The following is a 19596-nucleotide window of genomic DNA, read 5'->3' on the forward strand; positions in this document are numbered from 1 at the left end:
CCTTTTAGGGAAGTGGTTATGGAGATGGCCCCGAGAGAGAGAAAGACTATGGCATGAGGTGGTGGAAAGCATACATGGCTGCTCTGGAAATGGTTGGGATTCCAGGACATCTCGTCGAGCTACCCTCACAACACCTTGGAAGGCTATACATGGTATCCCCCCCCCCGCTTCCTCAATTTGATCAGGTATGATGTTGGTTCTGGTAATGCCATTCTATTCTGGCAGGATATTTGGGTGGGTACTCAACCCCTCAAAGATTGTTTCCCCTCGCTCTATTCCCTCTCCTATCACAAAAACGAGCCAATTGCAAACTTTCACCCAAGCCCGTTAACCCCCTTGTCTTTAAACTAGGATTTCGGTTTTTGTAGAGGGTTAAGGGATGATGAGTTGAGTTGTGTTGTGGAGCTAATTCATTTGCAAGAATCTGTTTGCTTGGATCCCACTTTTTCTGATGAAAGAGCTTGGACTCCTCTTCCAAAAGGTACATTTACTTGTGCTTCCTTTCTAAAATCCCTCAGTTCTGACCCCATTTCCCAAGGTTTCCCTTTCAAAGAAGTCTAGGTGCGACCTATTCCCCCCAAAATTGCTATATTCTGCTGGGAAGTCTACTATGGGAAAATCAATACTTTGAAAAACTTATAGAAAAAGAGACCATCTCTTTGTCTTTCCCCAAATTGGTGTTCCTTGTGTAAGGCCAAGAATGAGGATTGTTTCCATTTGCTGATCTCGTGTTCATTTGTTACAGCTTTATGGAATTGGAGCCTTTGTTTATTTGGAGGTAGATGGTCTTTGCCTTCCGATTTAAGCTCGTTATTTAACCCATCTTTTTTTGTTTGGCACACTAGAAGAGGCAAAGTCATGTGGAAATGTGTCAGGGCAGCCACTCTATGGATTCATTGGGAGGAAAGGAATGGAAGAATTTTTTCAGAGAAGGAAAGAGGGTTAGATGAAGTGAAGGACCACATCCTTATAAGAACAATCCATTGGCTGAAAACATTAAATACGTTTGATGATTTCTCCTTTGATGACTTGTGGAGGAATTGGTTAATAATAGCTAACACTTCAACAAAAAAGAATAGAATCTTGTCAGAATGGGTTCCGCCTTTGGAAGGTGTCATCAAGTTGAATTTTGATGGAATCAGCCAAGGTAATCCAGAGCCTTCAGGTATAGGGGGTGTCCTGAGAAATAAGAACAGCAACATAATCTCCTTATTCTCAGGACCGGTGGGAGTAGGGGACTCCACAAGGGCAGAAATCCTTGCTGCAGTACAAGGAATTCAGATTGCTAACCAGCTTGGGGTGGAGCATCTCCTAGTTGAAGGGGACTCTAAGGTGGTAACGGGATGGCTTCTAAACCCGGATACTACCATTTGGGGCTACAAAGATCTCATCAAAAAAGTAAAAGTTAACCAGCAATATGAGAGTTAAGGTAATATGGGTTAGCAGGTCTGCTAATTCTATGGTTGATTCTTTAGCCAAACAGGGGGTTTCCAGGGAAGACCTTTTTTGTGCTACTCTGTAAACTATTAGTAATCTAGAATTTGTACTTAACTAGCCCAGAGAGGTTGCAACTCGTGCCTCTACTCGGGGACTTTGTGCTATTGTCTATTGGTCATTAATAAACTTATTTCAATCAAAAAAAAAAAAAAACTCTGAACGCAGAGAATGTTGTTCTGAATTCTGAAAATTGTCAAATGTCCATTTTAACCCCATATATGAGAACTTTTGTTTGTGTTTTGGGGGTATAGTTAGAAAACAAAAAAAAAACGAACACCCATTTTTCTCATAAAGTTGTAAGATTCCTCTTAGGAGATAAGAGTTAAGAGGAAACAAACAGGCCCTAAGTTATGAATTTTCATTATCTTTTGGCCTTCTTGATTGGAAGATTAATAAATATATTGCATATTTTGTTTTTTTTTCTTTTCTATAAGCAACAGTATGCATATAAATTAATAAGCAAATTATTACAAAAATTCAGAAGGCATCTAGCTTTTTCATTTCCTGTATCATTTTTAGGAAGAAATCACAAGTATGGAGACAAAGCTTTAAATTCAGAAATAAAGGGCCAGAGTTGATAAAACAGTCTTATGAACAAAAGGAGGAAATTGATTGGATGTGTGAAAAAATATTCATGTAACAAGATTAAGCAGATAAAATTCTACTGAAATATCTTAGATTAGACAGGTGAACCAAAATTCCAGCTTAAACCACATCTTAGAAGACTCACCGCATATTTGCAAGCCCGGCACAAGGACTCCATTGTTCTCATGTCCCAAGGACGACTGTGAAAGAACCATTTCAAGTTTACGATTAGACGAGTTCAAAATTCAGGTGTATCCACATGAGAATTTTGTTTTGCAATGACAGAAATGCTTAAAGCCTTACTGATCAAAGATAGCTTTAAAAATTGGCCATAGCCTTTGAATTGCATCTCCTACAGCTTCAGGATGGTTTACATATCTAACAAGGTTTCAGTTTCAGAATCATGACAATTTATTCAATCAGTGGAGAAGTAGCATACTGATTAAAGAAATACAATCTATACCTGAAAATGTTTGCAAGTCTATCAATGTTAACAGTAAGCTCGCGTGCAATTATTTGTTGCAATGGTCCTGGACCTTGATTAACAATTTCCTGGATTTGCACATGGAAAAAATGAAGATAGAAAGGTAACATCATCTTTCTGAAAACACTAGTAACTAGTTCCTTAGAAATAACACTAACCTGCAAAGGGGTTACAACTGGCAAGCATAATGCTTCAAGGGCTTTCTTAGCATGATCTGGTGGAAGCTCTGTAATAACCATACTGAGACAGAAAGTTTTAGAACCACATTGAAAGTGCATAAACAAGGTTTTCTAACTTATTTAGAAATTGACCATGTTAACTGATTTGGAGCAACACAAATACCTAAAAGCTTCAACCAAGTGCAGCGAGTCTTCAGCAGAGACCTTATAACCACCTTCCCCACTGACTGCTCTATGGTAAATGTGGAAGAGACCATCTAATGATCCGCAAAGTTTTTTCCGGCAATCTAGCCATTAAAAGTAAACAATTACTTGACCACAAGTCTATAACAGTGATTGACCCATGTAATCATGTTTGTGATGTTGGTCACTAGACTAAATGGCAAAGAGTTTCTCTAGCACATATCTTGTGTAAACAACTAAATAAAGATAGAATCCTATGAGAAAATTACTGAAAGGTTAAATGACAAAAGGATGAAAAGGAAAAAAAAAGCACAGGGCAAGAATAAAGTAAAAAAAAAAATTCAGAAGCATATGAAAAACCAACTCCATTTAATGATTGAAAAGTAAAATAATAACTTCCTTGAAGTTCCTAAAGCATTAAATAATAGATATTAATCATGCCCCCCACCCCCCACCCTCAAAAAAAAAAACACAGTTATTACAAGCTGGCAAACCAAGGCTACAAGACCTACAGAGTAGTATCTCATCTACAGAAGGGATGCCTGTCCACTACTAAAGGATGCTAAAACAGTGTATATCTGACATAAAAGAAACAAGGGTAAAATATAAAAACCTCCCCTGAATTTTCTGACAATCATATAAACCTCTCCTACGTTTTAACCCTAATAAAATCCTCCCCTGTAGTTTAAAAAAAAAACGTACAATTACCTTCCTTCTGTTTGTTTTCCGGTAATGAAGACATTAAAGTTACCGAAATGCCCCCACCATTCTTTTCACTTTTTTCCCTCTTTCTTCATTTTTTGCTTCCTCTACTTCATTCACGCATCCAACAAGCAGAGAATGACAGAACAATGGAACTCACAGTTGCAGGCGAACTCTGACAAATAACAAGTAATTGTTTGGCCCTATTCATAGTCCATTAGAAGGCCGAAATACAGCATAAACCATTAATCCTTGAAGTCATATTTGAATACTCTGTCACAGGCCCTATTCGGTGTGAGCAGTCACTTTAAGGATTAAATAATTTATTCATCTTCACCACTTCTTCTGTTCTACATGATCATTACCCAAAGCCCAAAGATCCATAGAACAGATAACGTATACTGAAAACTCCAAAAGCTAAATCAAATGGTCAAAGTTTCCTCACCACTCTGCTTGAACTTCCCATGCTGCCTCTTATCTCTCAACATCACTCTATGTACCTATTGGCAATGATCAATTGTTTCAATCTATTAAAACAGAAGAACATAGTGTTGTTTTCTCTCTTTTAGGTCTACCAAATGCCGGCAATCAAATTATTTCAACCTATAACTCATTGGAAAATCTATATAAAAACAAATTGCAATATTCTTGTGGTCAATGGAGGACTTTTCCTAGGGGTATAAACTTTGAATTCGAATTAAATCGGGCAATATCCAAATTCAAATACAATTAGAAAATTCGATATCCAAATTCGAATTCGATTAAATATTCGAATATTCAATTTGGTTCAAATTCAACCAATTAATTATTTTATTTATATAAAGTATATAAATATATAAAGTCTTTATATAATTTAATTATTATATATAAATTATATAAAACATTTAAATATTTTATATATTATATATAATAATTAAATAATCGGTCAAATTTGGATATTTATTGAATCGAATCATGTCATATCCGAATTTGACTGATTACGATATTCGAATTATCCAAATTCAAATTCGAAATCAAAATTGGATTTTCGAATACTGTTGACACCCCTAGCTTTTCCTATGAAATTGGCTAGATTAGCTAATGAATTCATCTTCGTTTTCTTCAATTAGTCTACATAGGCAATCTAGGGATTGGAGGAGTCTTGATGGGATTTTGGAGGAAACAAAGGTGGATAGAGAGAACTTAGGCAAATAGCTTTTGCAAGCGAGATGGTGATTCAAAGACTAGTTCGAATGCGAAGAATGAAGGAAAGCCAAAATCCATCTTCAACTTCGACTTCTTTGCAGACCTCACCTTGTAGAGAGAAGCAAGGGAAATGGGGTTGTGGAAGGGAGGGAAGTTGCAATGGAAGCTGATTATTCATGAACAAGAGGTTAGTAACATTTGTGTTTGGAAATTTTAGTTTTAGTTTGTCTAGAGCTTCAGGAGATTCTCTGTATTTGTTTATTGAAACTTGCATGCTGATCAACAGCCTGAAGGCAAAACCAGTTCATGGCATCAAGTGGAATGTACATCGGGGTGTTTTAGTGAATGCCAAACAAAGTTGATCAAGGGTAAATTGGGAATTTAAAAGAATTAGAATATTATGTTCGCGTTTTCTTTTAAGAAAACAAATGAAAGGGAGGTAACTGTACATTTTTCCAAAATTACAAGGGGAGGTTTATAACAATAAAAACATAGGGGAAGTTTATATGATTGTCAGAAAACCTAGGGGAGGTTTTCATATTTTACCCAAGAAACAAAGGGTTCTTTGCTAGGTTTGTCATTTGGTGCTCAAATATCCAACTACCAACATGTCTAACCTGACTAATCTAAAACTAGGCCTTAAGTTAATCATCTGTACAATTTATACCATATTCCCCAATTTCCATTTACCACCTGGAAGCAATCCCTAAAAGGCTTATATGATTCATAAGGGTCATCTTCTAGATAATAATGATTAACTGAAAAGATGGCCAGATGGATTCAATGATGCTAACAAATTTGTGCATGATTTGATATCCCAAAGAAGGAAGAGGAAGCAAATTAGACGAAAAACAAAACAAATATCTATGATCCAGACTGGAATAAAAACTTTATCACTGGAAGGATCAGGACTATTTTATGATCCTTAGATTTCAAGCAAATCATGTGGTGCACAGTGGCAATTTGAGTAGGACACTACAACTTCTAAGAGAGCAACCTTTCTTATTCTTTTCTTGTTGATTGGGCTGCTTTAAAAAATGATTAACCAGAGTGAAAAAACTGCCAAAAAAGTATTAGTGATAAGACTCCATACCATCACAGATGTGCCTGAATGCTAAAGCTGCAGCAGCTGCAGAATCTTCAGATAGGCTCATTCCACTCATGAGAATCTCTACAACTGAAGGCAGAACTGAGAGACCACTTGGTGAAGCATCAAACCATTTTGAATATGCTCCAATTGTTAAGCATACTGAAGAAGTAGCCAAAACAAATATAAATAAATGAGCTAATGATGCAATCACAGCTAGAACTCAATACTGTGAAGTGCAAGGAAAACAAAATATCTATGCTCAATTCTGAACTGTGCCAACCATGCTAGAAATATCACCTGTCTGAAGCAACTGAGGTTGTTGAGGAAGTTTCGGAAGCAAAGCCATAACCTGCGCAAATAAGCACATCTTATACAATACAAAATTCTCATACACTTTCCATTAAGGACTAAAAACATACTTAAGCAATTGGGTAGAGAATCCAGAAAAACAGATACCACAACATAAAGATGTTGTCAGGAATCAATTTGCACACAAGAAAATTCCAGAGTAGGGCAACCGTACCTGGGGCATTACTTCAACTTCAACAATAGAAACATAATTTGCAATAGCCCGTATACAATATAGAGCAGCCTCTGCAGGGCGCCATTCACAAGGTTCATTATTTCTGCAGTTGCTTACAGCCTGGGATATTCACGTGTGTAAGGGAGATCTTCAAACCATAGTAAAAAGCTCACCAAATAAATTTACTACTATGCAGAGAAAAAGCACTGAAGATATAATTCCATTAACCCCCAATAATTTTTACTAAGGTTTCCATCATTTAAACCACAAAGTGATAAATGAAGGTATAACCAGAAAGTAACATCAAAATGTAAGAAAACGAGTGATGAATGCATTGCACAGCTCCCGAAGCGAATTGAAGAAACACATCATTCTTATAACTTTTTGATCATTCAGAGCACTACTATAACTTTGATTCCTGATTAAAAATTTACACCAAAATGTTTCCACTTCAATGTCAACAGAAGCAAAACTTACATGGTTAGAGATTTAGGTCAATTTTGGTACACCCATAGAATTTAAAAAAAAAAAAACACATGAATTCAATCAAAGCTTGAAAACATGCCATCTAAAACTCTAAAAAAGAAAATAGAAATGGCATTGGCCACCTATTTAGAGTAGTTTTCTTATATCTCCAACACTTAAAACAGCATTTATCCAGCCCGGGCATCAACCCAACATTCATGTTGGGTGGCAAGTTGATGAGATTGGCCCACCAGGCTGAAAGCCAAACTAGCCATGTTGACATGTTAAATATATTATCATTATGGAAAACCAGTAATTGTGCAATAATAATGATAATCATAAATCATAAATCATAAAACCATTCAGGACATGATAATCAACAAACAAACCTCAGAAACCAAGTTCTGGAACATGATCACAAATACTAACAGAGATTCTAAAGCTGACTTGGTGCAATTCCTTGCTATTCATGAAAGAAAACTAGGAATCTAACTTTGGAAACTATATTTGTTAGAGAATAAAATCCTATTCAGGGACCTCATCTAATAACTTAAGCTTTTAAGTTGAACGGTTCTTTGAGATGGTATCAGAGCCTGTTTGACCAAGTGGTCAAGTGTTAGATCCTCATTGACCCTGTTATAATTAAATTAAATTTCAGCACAAGGTATGGGTGGGCCTGTGCATGTCCATACTTCAAGCCTGATGGCTCTTTGCGTGAGGAGCGTGTTAGAGAATAAAAACCAATTCAGGGACCTCATCTCATAGCTTAAGCTTTTAGGTTGAATGGTTCTTTGAGAATATTTAATGACCTTCAAGACAACCAACACTGTCATTTATATGTGCACAACCATCCTTTTTCCCCTTTAGAAACTGATGAAAGTTTTTTTTTCAGCAAGTGAATAATTTCCTCACCTCTACAAGCTTCATGTAAAGAATTTTCAATGTCGCTTCACCGCCTAAAACTGATGCTGTATCACTTAAAACATCCGCAACAGCTAGCCATACAAAAGATTTTGTTAGTGTTACTGGGAGTACAACAGGCTAGCTGTGCCCAACAAGAAATTAATAAATTAAGAGATGGAGGCAACAACTTTCAAATCCAAATGACAATAGCCACCTCACGTAGAATGAGAAAGTAATAGATAAAGAAACAATAAAATCTATAAGCATGTTAAAAGACAGTACTAGGTTTTATCCCCCTTGCAAATGAAACATGTAAAAACAAACTCCATCTCCTGAAATTTGGCAATCAACTAATAATCACATTCACGTCTCAGACATACATACTTAGACATGTACATTCATTTTTCAAGAATTTATCAAACAAAGAACCAAAAGATACTGTTAGCGTAAGGGGTATTTCTGTCTTTATACTTATATTAAGGTTGTTGATCTGTAATATTATGTTAGAACCAGTGCTCCTTACTTAAATAAGGGCACATATGTCTTTTCCATTTATTTTAATAATAAAAGCACACGTCTGGCCAAATGGGAGTTAGGTTTTTTGACTTCCAGTTCGAACCAGACTTTCTCCTTTTCTCTCTCTCTTTTTCTTCCACCTTTCTACCTCTCTCTACGTGACTGATCTCAGACATATAGAACTCCAAGGCAGGCCGAATCATAACATGGTATCAAAGCCACTCCAATCTGCCTAGATTTCTATTCTCTGCGCACCCAATCAAGGGTTTCTCTTGATTTTCCTGCATTCAACTGGAAATAAGGGAAAGGGCTGAAAAGGAGTGATCGTCCTCTCCCCTTGGAGGTTTCTATGCCTCCAGTCGTGTCTTGTGTGGTCGGTTGCTGTGGTTTCTAAGAAGCCCTGCCCTAATCGATGAAGAGAAGAGGGCCGATCTATGTGATGCAGTGGCTGTCTTGTGTGGACTGATTTTCTGCTCGTGTGGTTGTTCCTTCAGTGATAAGGTAAGAGATTTCTATGCATGACTTCTATTATGGATCAAATAGGAAATACGTTTCAGATCATATGCTGGGGTTTCAGACAGTAGCGTGCTAGGGTTTATGTTGTTTTTGTGTATTTCGAAAGAAGAGTTGTGATCATATAGTGGTGAGATTTCAGGTAGCCGTAGGAGTAGGGTTTGTGGTGTAAAGAGTACATTTTTCAGCAACAAGTGCTGAAATCAGTGTGATCTAGTCGTGTGCAGTGTGCAGAATTCAGTGATAATAGAATTCAGCAAATGTGCAGAATCGGTGATAACAGAATGGGAGATAACAGTGATTGTAAATCTAATGTGATGGTGCCTACAGACTACCTTAATGTTCAGATGACCTCCATTAAACTAAATGGAGAGAATTGTGTGCCTTGGGCTAAATCCGTCGAAGTCTTTCTGAAGGCAAAGAAGAAAGTAAAACACATAAGAGAGGAGAAACCCTCCACTGACTCTCACGAGTATGAAGACTGAGAGCAAGAGGATGCTCAGATCATCACATGGTTATGGAATAGTATGGAACCCAGGATTAGTGTAAATTTCATGTTTCCTGACACTGCCAAAGATGTGTGGGACCATGCGAAGAAATTATATTTGGGTCAGGACAATACAACCAGAGTATATAAACTGTATCAAGAGTACTTTAATCTGCAACAAGGTAATCAGAGTCTTGAGGAATACTATGCCAGTATGAGAAACATACGTAATGAGCTGAATGTCTATCACCCTCTCACTTCTGATGTTAAAATTCAGCAACAACAGAGAGAACAGCTTGATGTGACTCCATTTTTGGTGGGACTGAAATTTTAATATGAACCAGTACGGGCTTAGATACTAGGAGGATCAGCTCTCCCTTCTTTAGAAGAGGTATTTGCTCGACTCCGAAGGACTTCTATCGGATCTACTGAGAACTCTAATATCTCAGATAGATCTGCCTTTGCTGTGTCGAGAGGTCGTGGTGCTAGAGGTGGAGCTCGGGGAGCTCAGTCTGGCCGTGGTGGTAGTAGTGGTCCGGTGTATGGCCGAAGTGGCAATGGTGGGCCCACTTATAATCGTAGTGGTGGTCGTACTGGAGGCAGAGATTCAGGGAGAGCTTGTGGTAGAGGATGTGGCTCAGGCCCGAGGAGGTGCACTCATTGTGGTATGGATGGACATACCATTAACTATTGTTATGATCTACATGGTCCACCCTCAACCTGGGCCAATCATGTTGTGACTAGTGACACCAGTTCCAACTTTAGACAGGAGAATCGTTCATCTTATCAGATGCCTCCTACATCCACAAATGGTCCCGTGAAGGAGATGGTGAGTGTTCCCCGTGATGAATATGAGAGGTTTATCCAATCCACATCACAGCAGAACACAGCTACTTTCGCTCACTCAGGTATGGTTTGTTTGGCATCCACACCCAATCCTTGGATCATTGACTCTGGAGCCTCCGATCACATGACTGGAACTCCAGGTGTGTTTTCTTCCCTATCTCATTGCTCAACATCACAATCTGTCACCCTTGCTAATGGTTCCACATCCTCAATTTGTGGTGTTGGTAATGTTGACCTAGACCCTGTATCCCTATCCTCAGTTTTGTATGTTCCTAAATTGCCTTTTAATCTTATGTTTGTTAGTAAGCGGACCAAATCACTTAATTGATCCATTACTTTTTATCCTTCTATGTGTGTTTTTCTGGATCTCAAGACGGGGATGAAGATTGGTGGAGGGCATGAAGCTGGTGGACTGTATTATCTTGACAGTGGTGGCAGAACTTCAATAGCTCTCCAGTCATCCCTTTCTCCTCTCCAGTGGCACTGCCGATTTGGTCATCCAACGCTAAAAGTTTTGAAGTCTTTGGTTCCGTCTTTGAGTCAATTTTTTGTTTTGGATTGTGAGTCGTGTCAGTTTGGGAAACACCATCGTGTTCCCTTTAGTTCTAGGGTTGATAACCATGTGTCAAGTCCTTTTTCTTTATATCATTCCGATGTTTAGGGTCCTTATAAAGTGATATCATATAATGGATATAGATATTGTCATTTTTGTAGATGATTTTTCAAGGATGACGTGGCTCTATCTAATGAAAGAAAGAAGTGAATTGTTTACCATTTTTCAGAAATTTTATGACGAGATTCGTTATCAATTTGGTACCCACATTAAAGTTTTTCATTCTGATAATAGCCATGAATATTTATCCTCATCATTTCAAGAATACTTGGACCAACACGGCATTATACATCAGACCTCATGTACCTACACCCCACAACAAAACGGGGTGGCTGAGAGAAAGAATCGCCATCTCCTGGAAACAGCACGATCCCTAATGCATCACATGAATGTTCCCAAACACTTTTGGAGTGATGTAATGCTTACCTCTTGCTTTCTAATTAATCGGATGCCCACGTTCATCCTTGATGGTCATTCTCTGTTTACGGTCTTGTTTCCCGCTTTGTCCCTGTTTCCTCTTATGCCTAGGGTAATTGGGTGTGTCTACTTTGTCCATAATCTGGGTCCCAGGAATGACAAGTTCGATGCTCGTTCTCTCAAGTGCATCTTCCTTGGCTATTCTCGGACCCAGAAAGGGTATAAGTATTACCATCCTAGTTCTCGACAACTCTTTGTGTGTGTTGATGTCACCTTCTTTGAGTCTACTCCGTTCTTTTTGGGGTCCGATGATACTTCTTCCTCCTCGTCACCTCCTCCTCTTCCACTTCCCGTTGCCGACCCTCTTCCCCTTGCTCCATCCGTGACCAAATCCTTGCCTCCAGTGCCACCACATGTTGAATGCCCACCTATCCGTCAAGTGTATACACATCGCCCTCGCGCACCAGCTACTACTCCTCCGGCTACATCATCGTCGACAGATCCGGCTCAAAACCCGAACCCAGCATCTGATCTTAATCTTCCCATTGCCTTGTGGAAAGGCAAACGCACTTGCACCCTTCATCCTATTTCTAATTATGTTTCACTTACTCACCTTTCCGCCTCCCATCGCCAGTTTGTCACCTTGTTATCATCAGTTGTTGTCCCTAAGGATGTCCAGGAAGACCTTGCCTCTCCAGGGTGGTGCCGTGCGATGGAAGAACTTTCAGCCCTTCATCATAGTCATACTTGGGACCTCACCGTTCTGCCTCCTGGGAAACAAGTTATTGGTTGTAAATGGGTTTATACAGTTAAGTATCTACCTGATGGTAGTGTTGAGCGCCTGAAAGCGCGCTTGGTTGCAAAAGGGTACTCCCAAACCTATGGTATTGACTACACAGAGACCATTTCACCAGTTGCTAAGATAGGGTCAGTTCGTGTTGTGATCTCTCTTGTAGCGATGTATGATTAGCCGCTATATCAGCTTGATATCAAGAATGCCTTTTTGCATGGTGCTTTACTTGAGGAGGTCTACATGGAGCAACCTCCAGGGTTTGTTGCTCAGGGGAAGATGGTAAGGTGTGCAGACTAAGGAAGGCTATATATGGGCTTAAACAGTCTCCTTGAGCATGGTTTGGTAGGTTCAGTGAGGTGGTAAAGAAGTTTGGTATGAAACAGTGCCAAGTTGATCATTATGTATTTAATCATGACTCTCCGGGAGGAAAAATACTATTGGTGGTGTATGTAGATGATATTGTTATTACCGGGAATGATAACAAGGGTATTGGCAGGCTAAAGACTTATCTACAAGATCATTTTCAGACAAAGGATCCTAGTAAACTGAAATATTTCTTGGGGATAGAGGTAGTGAGATCTAAGTATGGTATTAATCTGTGCCAGAAGAAAAATGTGCCTGATTTGTTGGAAGAAACAAGCTTGTTGGGTGCTAAACCAACTGAAACACCTATGGACACAAATACTAGGCTAAGTAGTGATATGGGTGAAGTGTTTGAAGACCCTGGCAAATACCGATGACTTGTAGGTAAACTGAACTACTTAACCATTACTAGGCTAGACATCTCATTTGTGGTTAGTGTGGTAAGTTAGTTCATGCAGAAACCTCTGATTCCTCATTGAAATGCAGTTCTGAGAATTGTGAGGTATTTAAAAGAGGTTCCGAGTCGCAGAAGTGGCGGAAAACTTGAAATAAAAGGGTATTCTGATGCTGATTGGGCCGGTTCTATGTCTGATAAGCGGTCTACCACAAGCTATTGCACTTTCCAGGGGGGTAACCTGGTGACATGGAAAAGTAAGAAGCAAACAGTTGTGGCACGAAGTATTGCAGAAGCATAATATAGGGCTATGGCACATACTGCTTGTGAATTAGTGTGGCTAAGGAACATTTTACAGAAAGTAGGGTACAACATCAATACTCCAATGAAACTCTATTGTGACAATCAAGTTGCAGTTCATATTTCTTCTAATCCGGTGTTTCATGAAAGAACCAAGCACATTGAGGTTGACTGTCACTTTGTGAGGGAGAAGGTGCTGAATGGAGAGCTAGACGCTGCATACGTTAATATAGGAAACCAGTGGGCAGACTTATTTACAAAAGGGTTGAGTCAGGGAAGAGTGAACTACATATGTAACAAGCTAGGATTATATGATATATACTCACCAACTTGAGAGGGAGTGTTAGCATAAGGGGTATTTCTGTCTTTATACTTATATTAAGGTTGCTGATCTGTACTATTATGTTAGAAGTAGTGTTCCTTACTTAAATAAGGGCACATATGTCTTTTCCATTTATTTTAATAATAAAAGCACATGTCTGGCCGAATGGGAGTTAGGTTTTTTGACTTCTAGTTCGAACCAGACTTTCTACTTTTCTCTCTCTCTTTTTCTTCCACCTTTCTACCTCTCTCTACGTGACTGATCTAAGACAAATAGAACTCCAAGGCAGGCTGAATCATAACAGATACAAATCTAAATCTAAACTTATATTTTCAGGTCCAATAAGATATACTTGGCATTTTAAATGTTCAGTGGGTAAGCTTAGCCTCTAACAATTTGCAGCTATGACTTACAGTAGCAAATGGCATTACCACAGAGGAGCTAAGAAGCACATATCACTTAATGCTAGAAAACTATGCAATATTAGCATAAGAGCTCTCTTGGCGATTCCTTTCTTTTAAAAAGAGAGGTTCTTTAATTTTTATTTATTATAACAAGCAGGATCATTGAATTGGCAAAATGACCTGAAAGAAGTGACTTGAATAGATAGTTTTAGATTGGTTCTTTGCCCAAATTTTCTTCTTTTCAAATTTAATTGGCAAAATGACAACCCTTTATGATGTATGAGTACGAGTGACTGTTCTGATACCAATTTGATGTACAACTGATGTGATCCAAGGATGGACTGGTAACAATTTGAGAGAAACTGAAAAAGATGATGGTAAGGATTAGATTTAAGGTTCGGCTTCGAGGGGATAGAGGTAGGTCTGGGCAAGGGGAATGAGGCTTTGTATGGCTTTTTTCTGATAAATAAGGCTTTGTATGGTTTCATGATTGTATGATACAACTAGGAAGTTAGTATACTGCTGAAGAGAGAACAAAATTTTCAATATCTAAAAACTGGTATGGAATTTCTTCAAATTGTGTTAGAGGAAGGCTTAGTTAAGTGAACCAAATGAGAGGATTGAGTTTGGAGGGATTTTAAAAAGGTTTTTTTTTTATAGATGGGTTTTAAGAAGGTTTAACACAAAACATAAGAGTTCTCAAAATCAGAAACTACTGAGAATAAGGGATTTTAGTGGGAATTTTTGAAAACTGTTTCAATGGGATGAAAAGGAGTCTTAGATATGGGGGGACGACTGAACCATACCTGGGTTTCCCCAAGTTTTGATGGTTAAGGTTTAGAGAGAGAAGTTTCTTTCTCTAAAAAAAGGCTTGTGGATGTTGAGAACTGAAGGGAATTGAGAGGAGACTTACAAGGGATCAAACCCAGTCTTTTAGGCTACGTTTAGCATCGATCCCCAAAATTGTCTGGCAATTCTCTTGACTTGGAGGATCAGAATGATGTTTGGCATTCCATTTTCCTAAGAAACATGCCCATTTTGAAAGTAAAAACTAATCCCATGGATTGCTTTCCATAAGAAATTTCACTTCTAGAAAGAAACGTGTCTTTAGAGAAATGTGCATCTAAGCATTAGTTAAAAATAACAAACACGTGTGTCCAATTTACATGTGAAAAGAGGGACACTCTCATCATTTTGCATGCAATTAGAACTCAAGCAATAAAAAAAACTAAATTCTTCCTCTTCCTTCAACACCTCTTCTCTGTGAACATTTTGTCACACTGCTAGCTTGCACTCAATCATAAATGGAGCACCTTATATCTTCCATTGTCCTTTATGGTGATAAAAACCAATTGGTTGCAGTCGTCTGCCTCATGTAGACAGATATTGTGATTTTTTTTTTGTTTTTCTTTTTTATTCATTAAATGGGATAAATAACAATTTTAGATCGACTGTATTTATCAGTCGTCTTCTTCAGCTTGCATTCGCCAGCTTCTACTCGGTCAGAATATGGTGCTCCTCACAGCTTCCATTCTTCTTTTTACTGTTAAATTCAAGAATATTTTTTTTTACACTTTTATTATTACTTGTGTTTTTGTGAGGAATTTCCAATAAAAGATTATTGTTATCTTGTCCTAATATTTCTTGTAAGATTTGTTATTTTGAACTCAACCTAATGATTATTAAACCAGATCTATTAAAATACCTAACAGATCAATGTTTTCTTATATGGTTTATAACAAAAATAACATAGCATGTTAAACTATAATCAAAATGTGATTCTCAGGAGTGCTTGTCCAAACATAGTATACAGTATTGTATAATCGGAATCTTTTTCTTTTGGGAAAAGGTAAGGTAATATTATATAAAAAGACTGAACAACCCCCATGCATAGATGCTGTACAAGTATAGGAGGTTGCAGAGAACATGGGTGGATGAAGGGACATTTATGACTCTTTTGGTAATATTTTCCATGGTAAGGGATTTCCCAAGGTCTGCAATCCAAGCATCAAAAGCTTTTATGGGGAAAATCTGGCGATGTGGAGAACTGATAGTGTATCATGGATTTTACTGTAAAACAACCAGAACTGCTCCATTTCCAAGATCTGCTATCTTCAGATTTTGGATCCAGATGGAAGTTGTGAAGATGAGATGGAAATTCTTCTATAATATTTAATTTCCAATCTAGAAGTTTCCTTCACAGAATCTGAATCCTAAACAAATGGTTCTTTTCTAACTCATCCTCAAAATCAGGAATACACAGAAACAATGCCAAACACAGCCTTAGTTGACAATAAACGATAGTTTTTTATCACTTTTCGCAGGCCTTTGATGGTTGTGGGTGGCTGAGCTCAAAACCTTGAAAGAGAAGACCAGAGAGAGTGAGACAGAGAGTGAGAAGGCTAGAATCATTCCAGAGCCTTGGAAATCACTCACCAGTCACCGCAACTCACAGAAGCAGGGAAAAAACTCCAAAACTCATTACCACATCTTGCAACTTTACATGCACATATAGACTGCCAAGGGTCAACTTTACAAGCACATATACACTAAACTACAACTAAACTGTGACTAGACAAATCAAATTAACAGGTTGAACCTTACAGACATGCAAAATGATCAAAATAACCCTAATGCCTAAAAATACAAACACATGAAAAATTAACAAATTTCCAATTTTCACTCTTCGGCTCCTGCATCACTTATCTGATGCTCAAAGAGAACAATGCATGCAGATGACCTACTAGTGTAACATAGTATAAAAAATTACCAAGAATTTGTAGTAAAATCTTATTAACAGATGGCTATTAGAACAAGTTCTATATGGGGCTTATATCTGGCATATTATGCAACTTTGGGAGGAATGTCCACTAAAAGATAACCAAAAGCTGATAAACAATACTTGTAGACTAAAATAACTATTTATTACCATATCTAGTCTGCTTAAATTCCTTGAGGTCTTCTCTTGAAAGGTCCTGGTAATCTTGGGGATATTGAACACGAAAGCTAACCTGTGCAGGAGCACTTCAACTCTCAGGGCAAAGCATAGATAATATCAGATCAAAATTCAAGCAATACATATACAATTCAGAAAGGTGCATCTTCCCCCCATTTCTGAATTGGGTCAATTAGGACTTCTCTGCTGATTTTTTATTCTCCTTTTTTTGCCTTTTGTGATGACTAACAAGTATAAGTTGCAGCAACATAAAATAAAGATGCAATTTTAGGAATAACAATCTCCAATGAATGGAGATCATTTGACATTATGACATCAAAAATCTGAACATCCTAAACCAAAAGCATACCAAAGATACAAGTGATTCATATGATGAGCGAAAAATTTGCAGCCTCCTGCTTCGCTCTGCTTCAATGGATGCATCATTTCCAAATGATAAGTAGGACTCCCTACAAGATTAAATCACAATAATCATACTTTGTTTGATAGTAATCCAGCAAAGTGAACATGATTCCCAGATATTTACCTTTCAGTCAAGTTAACCTGAAGGTTGTGCCAGAAGTTAAATGTCATAGAAGCAATGTTATATTCTGGGTGTGAAGCAACGTCTAGCAAGGCATGCACAATCATCATTGATTCATCAGAACCTGAAGAAAAAACAAAATGAATGATATTTTAGGTGAGTGGACTGCACGAGCGTAAATATTTATTTGTAGAACCCGATCAAAGAGACAAACAAAATCTTTCTGGATAATCTGACACATGGAAGCCAACAACAATTTCTAACATAATGTCAATGCAACATTAAGGAGCATACCATTTGCAATCAACTCCACATAAGAATCACCCATATCAGCAAATAGGCGAGCAATGGCCTTCACATCTTCTTCATCCTGATAATATATCAAGAACTATCATTGCTACAATTACTTATCAGAAGGATAATCATTAAAAGACATGTACTTAAAACATAAACTGAAAACTGGTCTTTTGAGCCCCTTATTTGATGGGTATGATGTATTTGTAACCAAAGTACCAGAAACTAAACCCCTTTACAACTAAGTACATGAATTATCTATTTCCGCTCATACACAGGCCAAAAGTAACATTTACCCATTCCCAAACACTGGTCCTTTGAGTCCCTTCTTTGATGGGTAAGATGCATTTGTATTAACATCAAATTTACCAATAGTTGACCCCCTTTACAACTAAGTACAAGTATTATCTATTTCAGTTCATATACAAGCCAGAAATAATATTACCTAATTATTACAAAAACAAGAGACTTTTATCTTTCAAATTCTGCTAATATAGATGCATAAAAGTAAATTGTGTTCCACCTCTAAAATGGCAAAAATTTCTTCACTTGAAATAAAAATAAAAGAAAAAAGCCGTTATTCCTTTCTTTCCAAAGGCACCAACAGATAGTGAACAGGGATGGGTTCCAAAGAATAATACCTTGCTTGCTAAATACCTTCACAACCCGCAAATCAAGACAGCCAGCAAAGAACCCAGTACCACCCATTGCCTTCCAATGGTTTAATAAAACAATTCCATATTAAGTTCTAATTTTTTTTGTGACAGGGTAAATAATGAAAATTACAAAATGCCTGAATACTGCATTTAGTATAATTCCTAGGCAAGACAAAAATCAACTTCTTCCTGTCATTAATTAGCCAAGTTCAGCGCCAAAAGTTGGAATTTTTAAGAAAACTTGCTACTACCAACGAAACAGAGTTGCTGCAAGCCTGCAACAGCTACTCATCCCTCTGTCTGTTCCCTCAAATGATGGATAGTGTTCCTCACTGTTACTGCACTGACTGAGTTCAGGGTATAAGCACCCCCAGCCTTCACTTTACCACAGTTCTTGCACCCCCGGACTCCAACTACTTTTCTCTTCACAGCACACTTCCCACAAAACTCGTAAATGTACTTTCCAAGTTGACTTACTTCCGTGTTCTTGATTTGCTTTTGTAAACTGCCACAATATCTTGTGCCATATTTGCCAACAATTTTGGCCTTCTTAGTCTCTTTGTCATGTTGGTGAACTCAGCTGACGAAGAGCAAGTACCGTGAGCAAATATGAGAGGGATGAGTAGTTGTTGCAGCTACAAATATATGTAATTATGTATAATATACATAAAATGCATTTATGCATATAATATAATACAGACATAAACAAAGATAATAAGTTATTAAATAGAATACAAGAAGTACAAAGCAGATACAAGAAAATAGAATAAACAGATATAACATGCAAATAGGCTAACTAATCAACCCTCAATACACCTGAAACCCAGCTACATTGGGAGGACTTGGCCCAAATATATCTTCCCCCAATCTGAAAGTATAGCAGATAAAAACCTAGGAGTAGCTCCATTGGGTGATAAAATGAGGGAAAGCAAACTAAGATGGTTTGGTCATGTACAGAGAAGACCATCTACAGCACCAGTAAGAAGAAATAATGTGTTAAAAGTTGAAGAGGCTAGAAGAGCTTGAAACAAACCAAAAAAGACATGGGTTGAAGTAATAAAAAATGATTTAAGGGGCTATAATGTAACAATGGATAGAGCACCAATGACCGAATAAAACAGAATGGAAGAAGAGGATTCAAGTAGGTAAGCTGACCCATATAGTTGAGACAAGGCTTAGGTGACAATGACTTTGGAAGGGTTACATCAGAGACCAGCCACACACAATCTCACTGGATGGTACACTACTTGTACCTCTTAGTTAATCTCCTAGAAAGCAATTCGAAAACAGCATTAAAATCACTTCTAAGATGGAACCGTTCCCCATCTTTATGGTCTATGCTGTTTAGCCATGAGGTCAAAATACAAGTTACAACCATAAAAATAAGTAACGAACCATGGACT

At 37.8% G+C, this 19596-nt stretch overlaps 1 protein-coding gene and 1 pseudogene across 2 annotated transcripts in view; both read right to left on the minus strand.

The window, feature by feature from the left end:
* The window catches only part of MOS14 (ARM repeat superfamily protein), a 63471-nt gene that overhangs the window by 21065 nt on the left and 22810 nt on the right, over positions 1-19596 (minus strand). For both annotated transcript variants that reach the window (XM_088983920.1, XM_088983921.1), the window contains exons 10-22: positions 17538-17613; positions 17247-17367; positions 17070-17169; positions 16694-16775; positions 7806-7888; positions 6429-6548; positions 6203-6254; positions 5909-6064; positions 2909-3032; positions 2725-2806; positions 2546-2634; positions 2386-2460; positions 2228-2282 (exon numbers count right to left, since the gene is read on the minus strand). In XM_088983920.1, the coding sequence (XP_088840046.1) occupies positions 2228-2282; positions 2386-2460; positions 2546-2634; positions 2725-2806; positions 2909-3032; positions 5909-6064; positions 6203-6254; positions 6429-6548; positions 7806-7888; positions 16694-16775; positions 17070-17169; positions 17247-17367; positions 17538-17613 (1215 nt within the window). The remainder of the gene's footprint in view (positions 1-2227; positions 2283-2385; positions 2461-2545; positions 2635-2724; positions 2807-2908; positions 3033-5908; positions 6065-6202; positions 6255-6428; positions 6549-7805; positions 7889-16693; positions 16776-17069; positions 17170-17246; positions 17368-17537; positions 17614-19596) is intronic.
* On the minus strand, positions 18332-18769 carry LOC148854076 (large ribosomal subunit protein eL43z pseudogene; annotated as a pseudogene).

The sequence above is a fragment of the Nelumbo lutea genome, chromosome 4 (assembly GCF_056320005.1).
Source record: "Nelumbo lutea isolate HS-2025 chromosome 4, American lotus-T2T, whole genome shotgun sequence".
Classification (NCBI taxonomy): Eukaryota; Viridiplantae; Streptophyta; class Magnoliopsida; order Proteales; family Nelumbonaceae; genus Nelumbo; species Nelumbo lutea.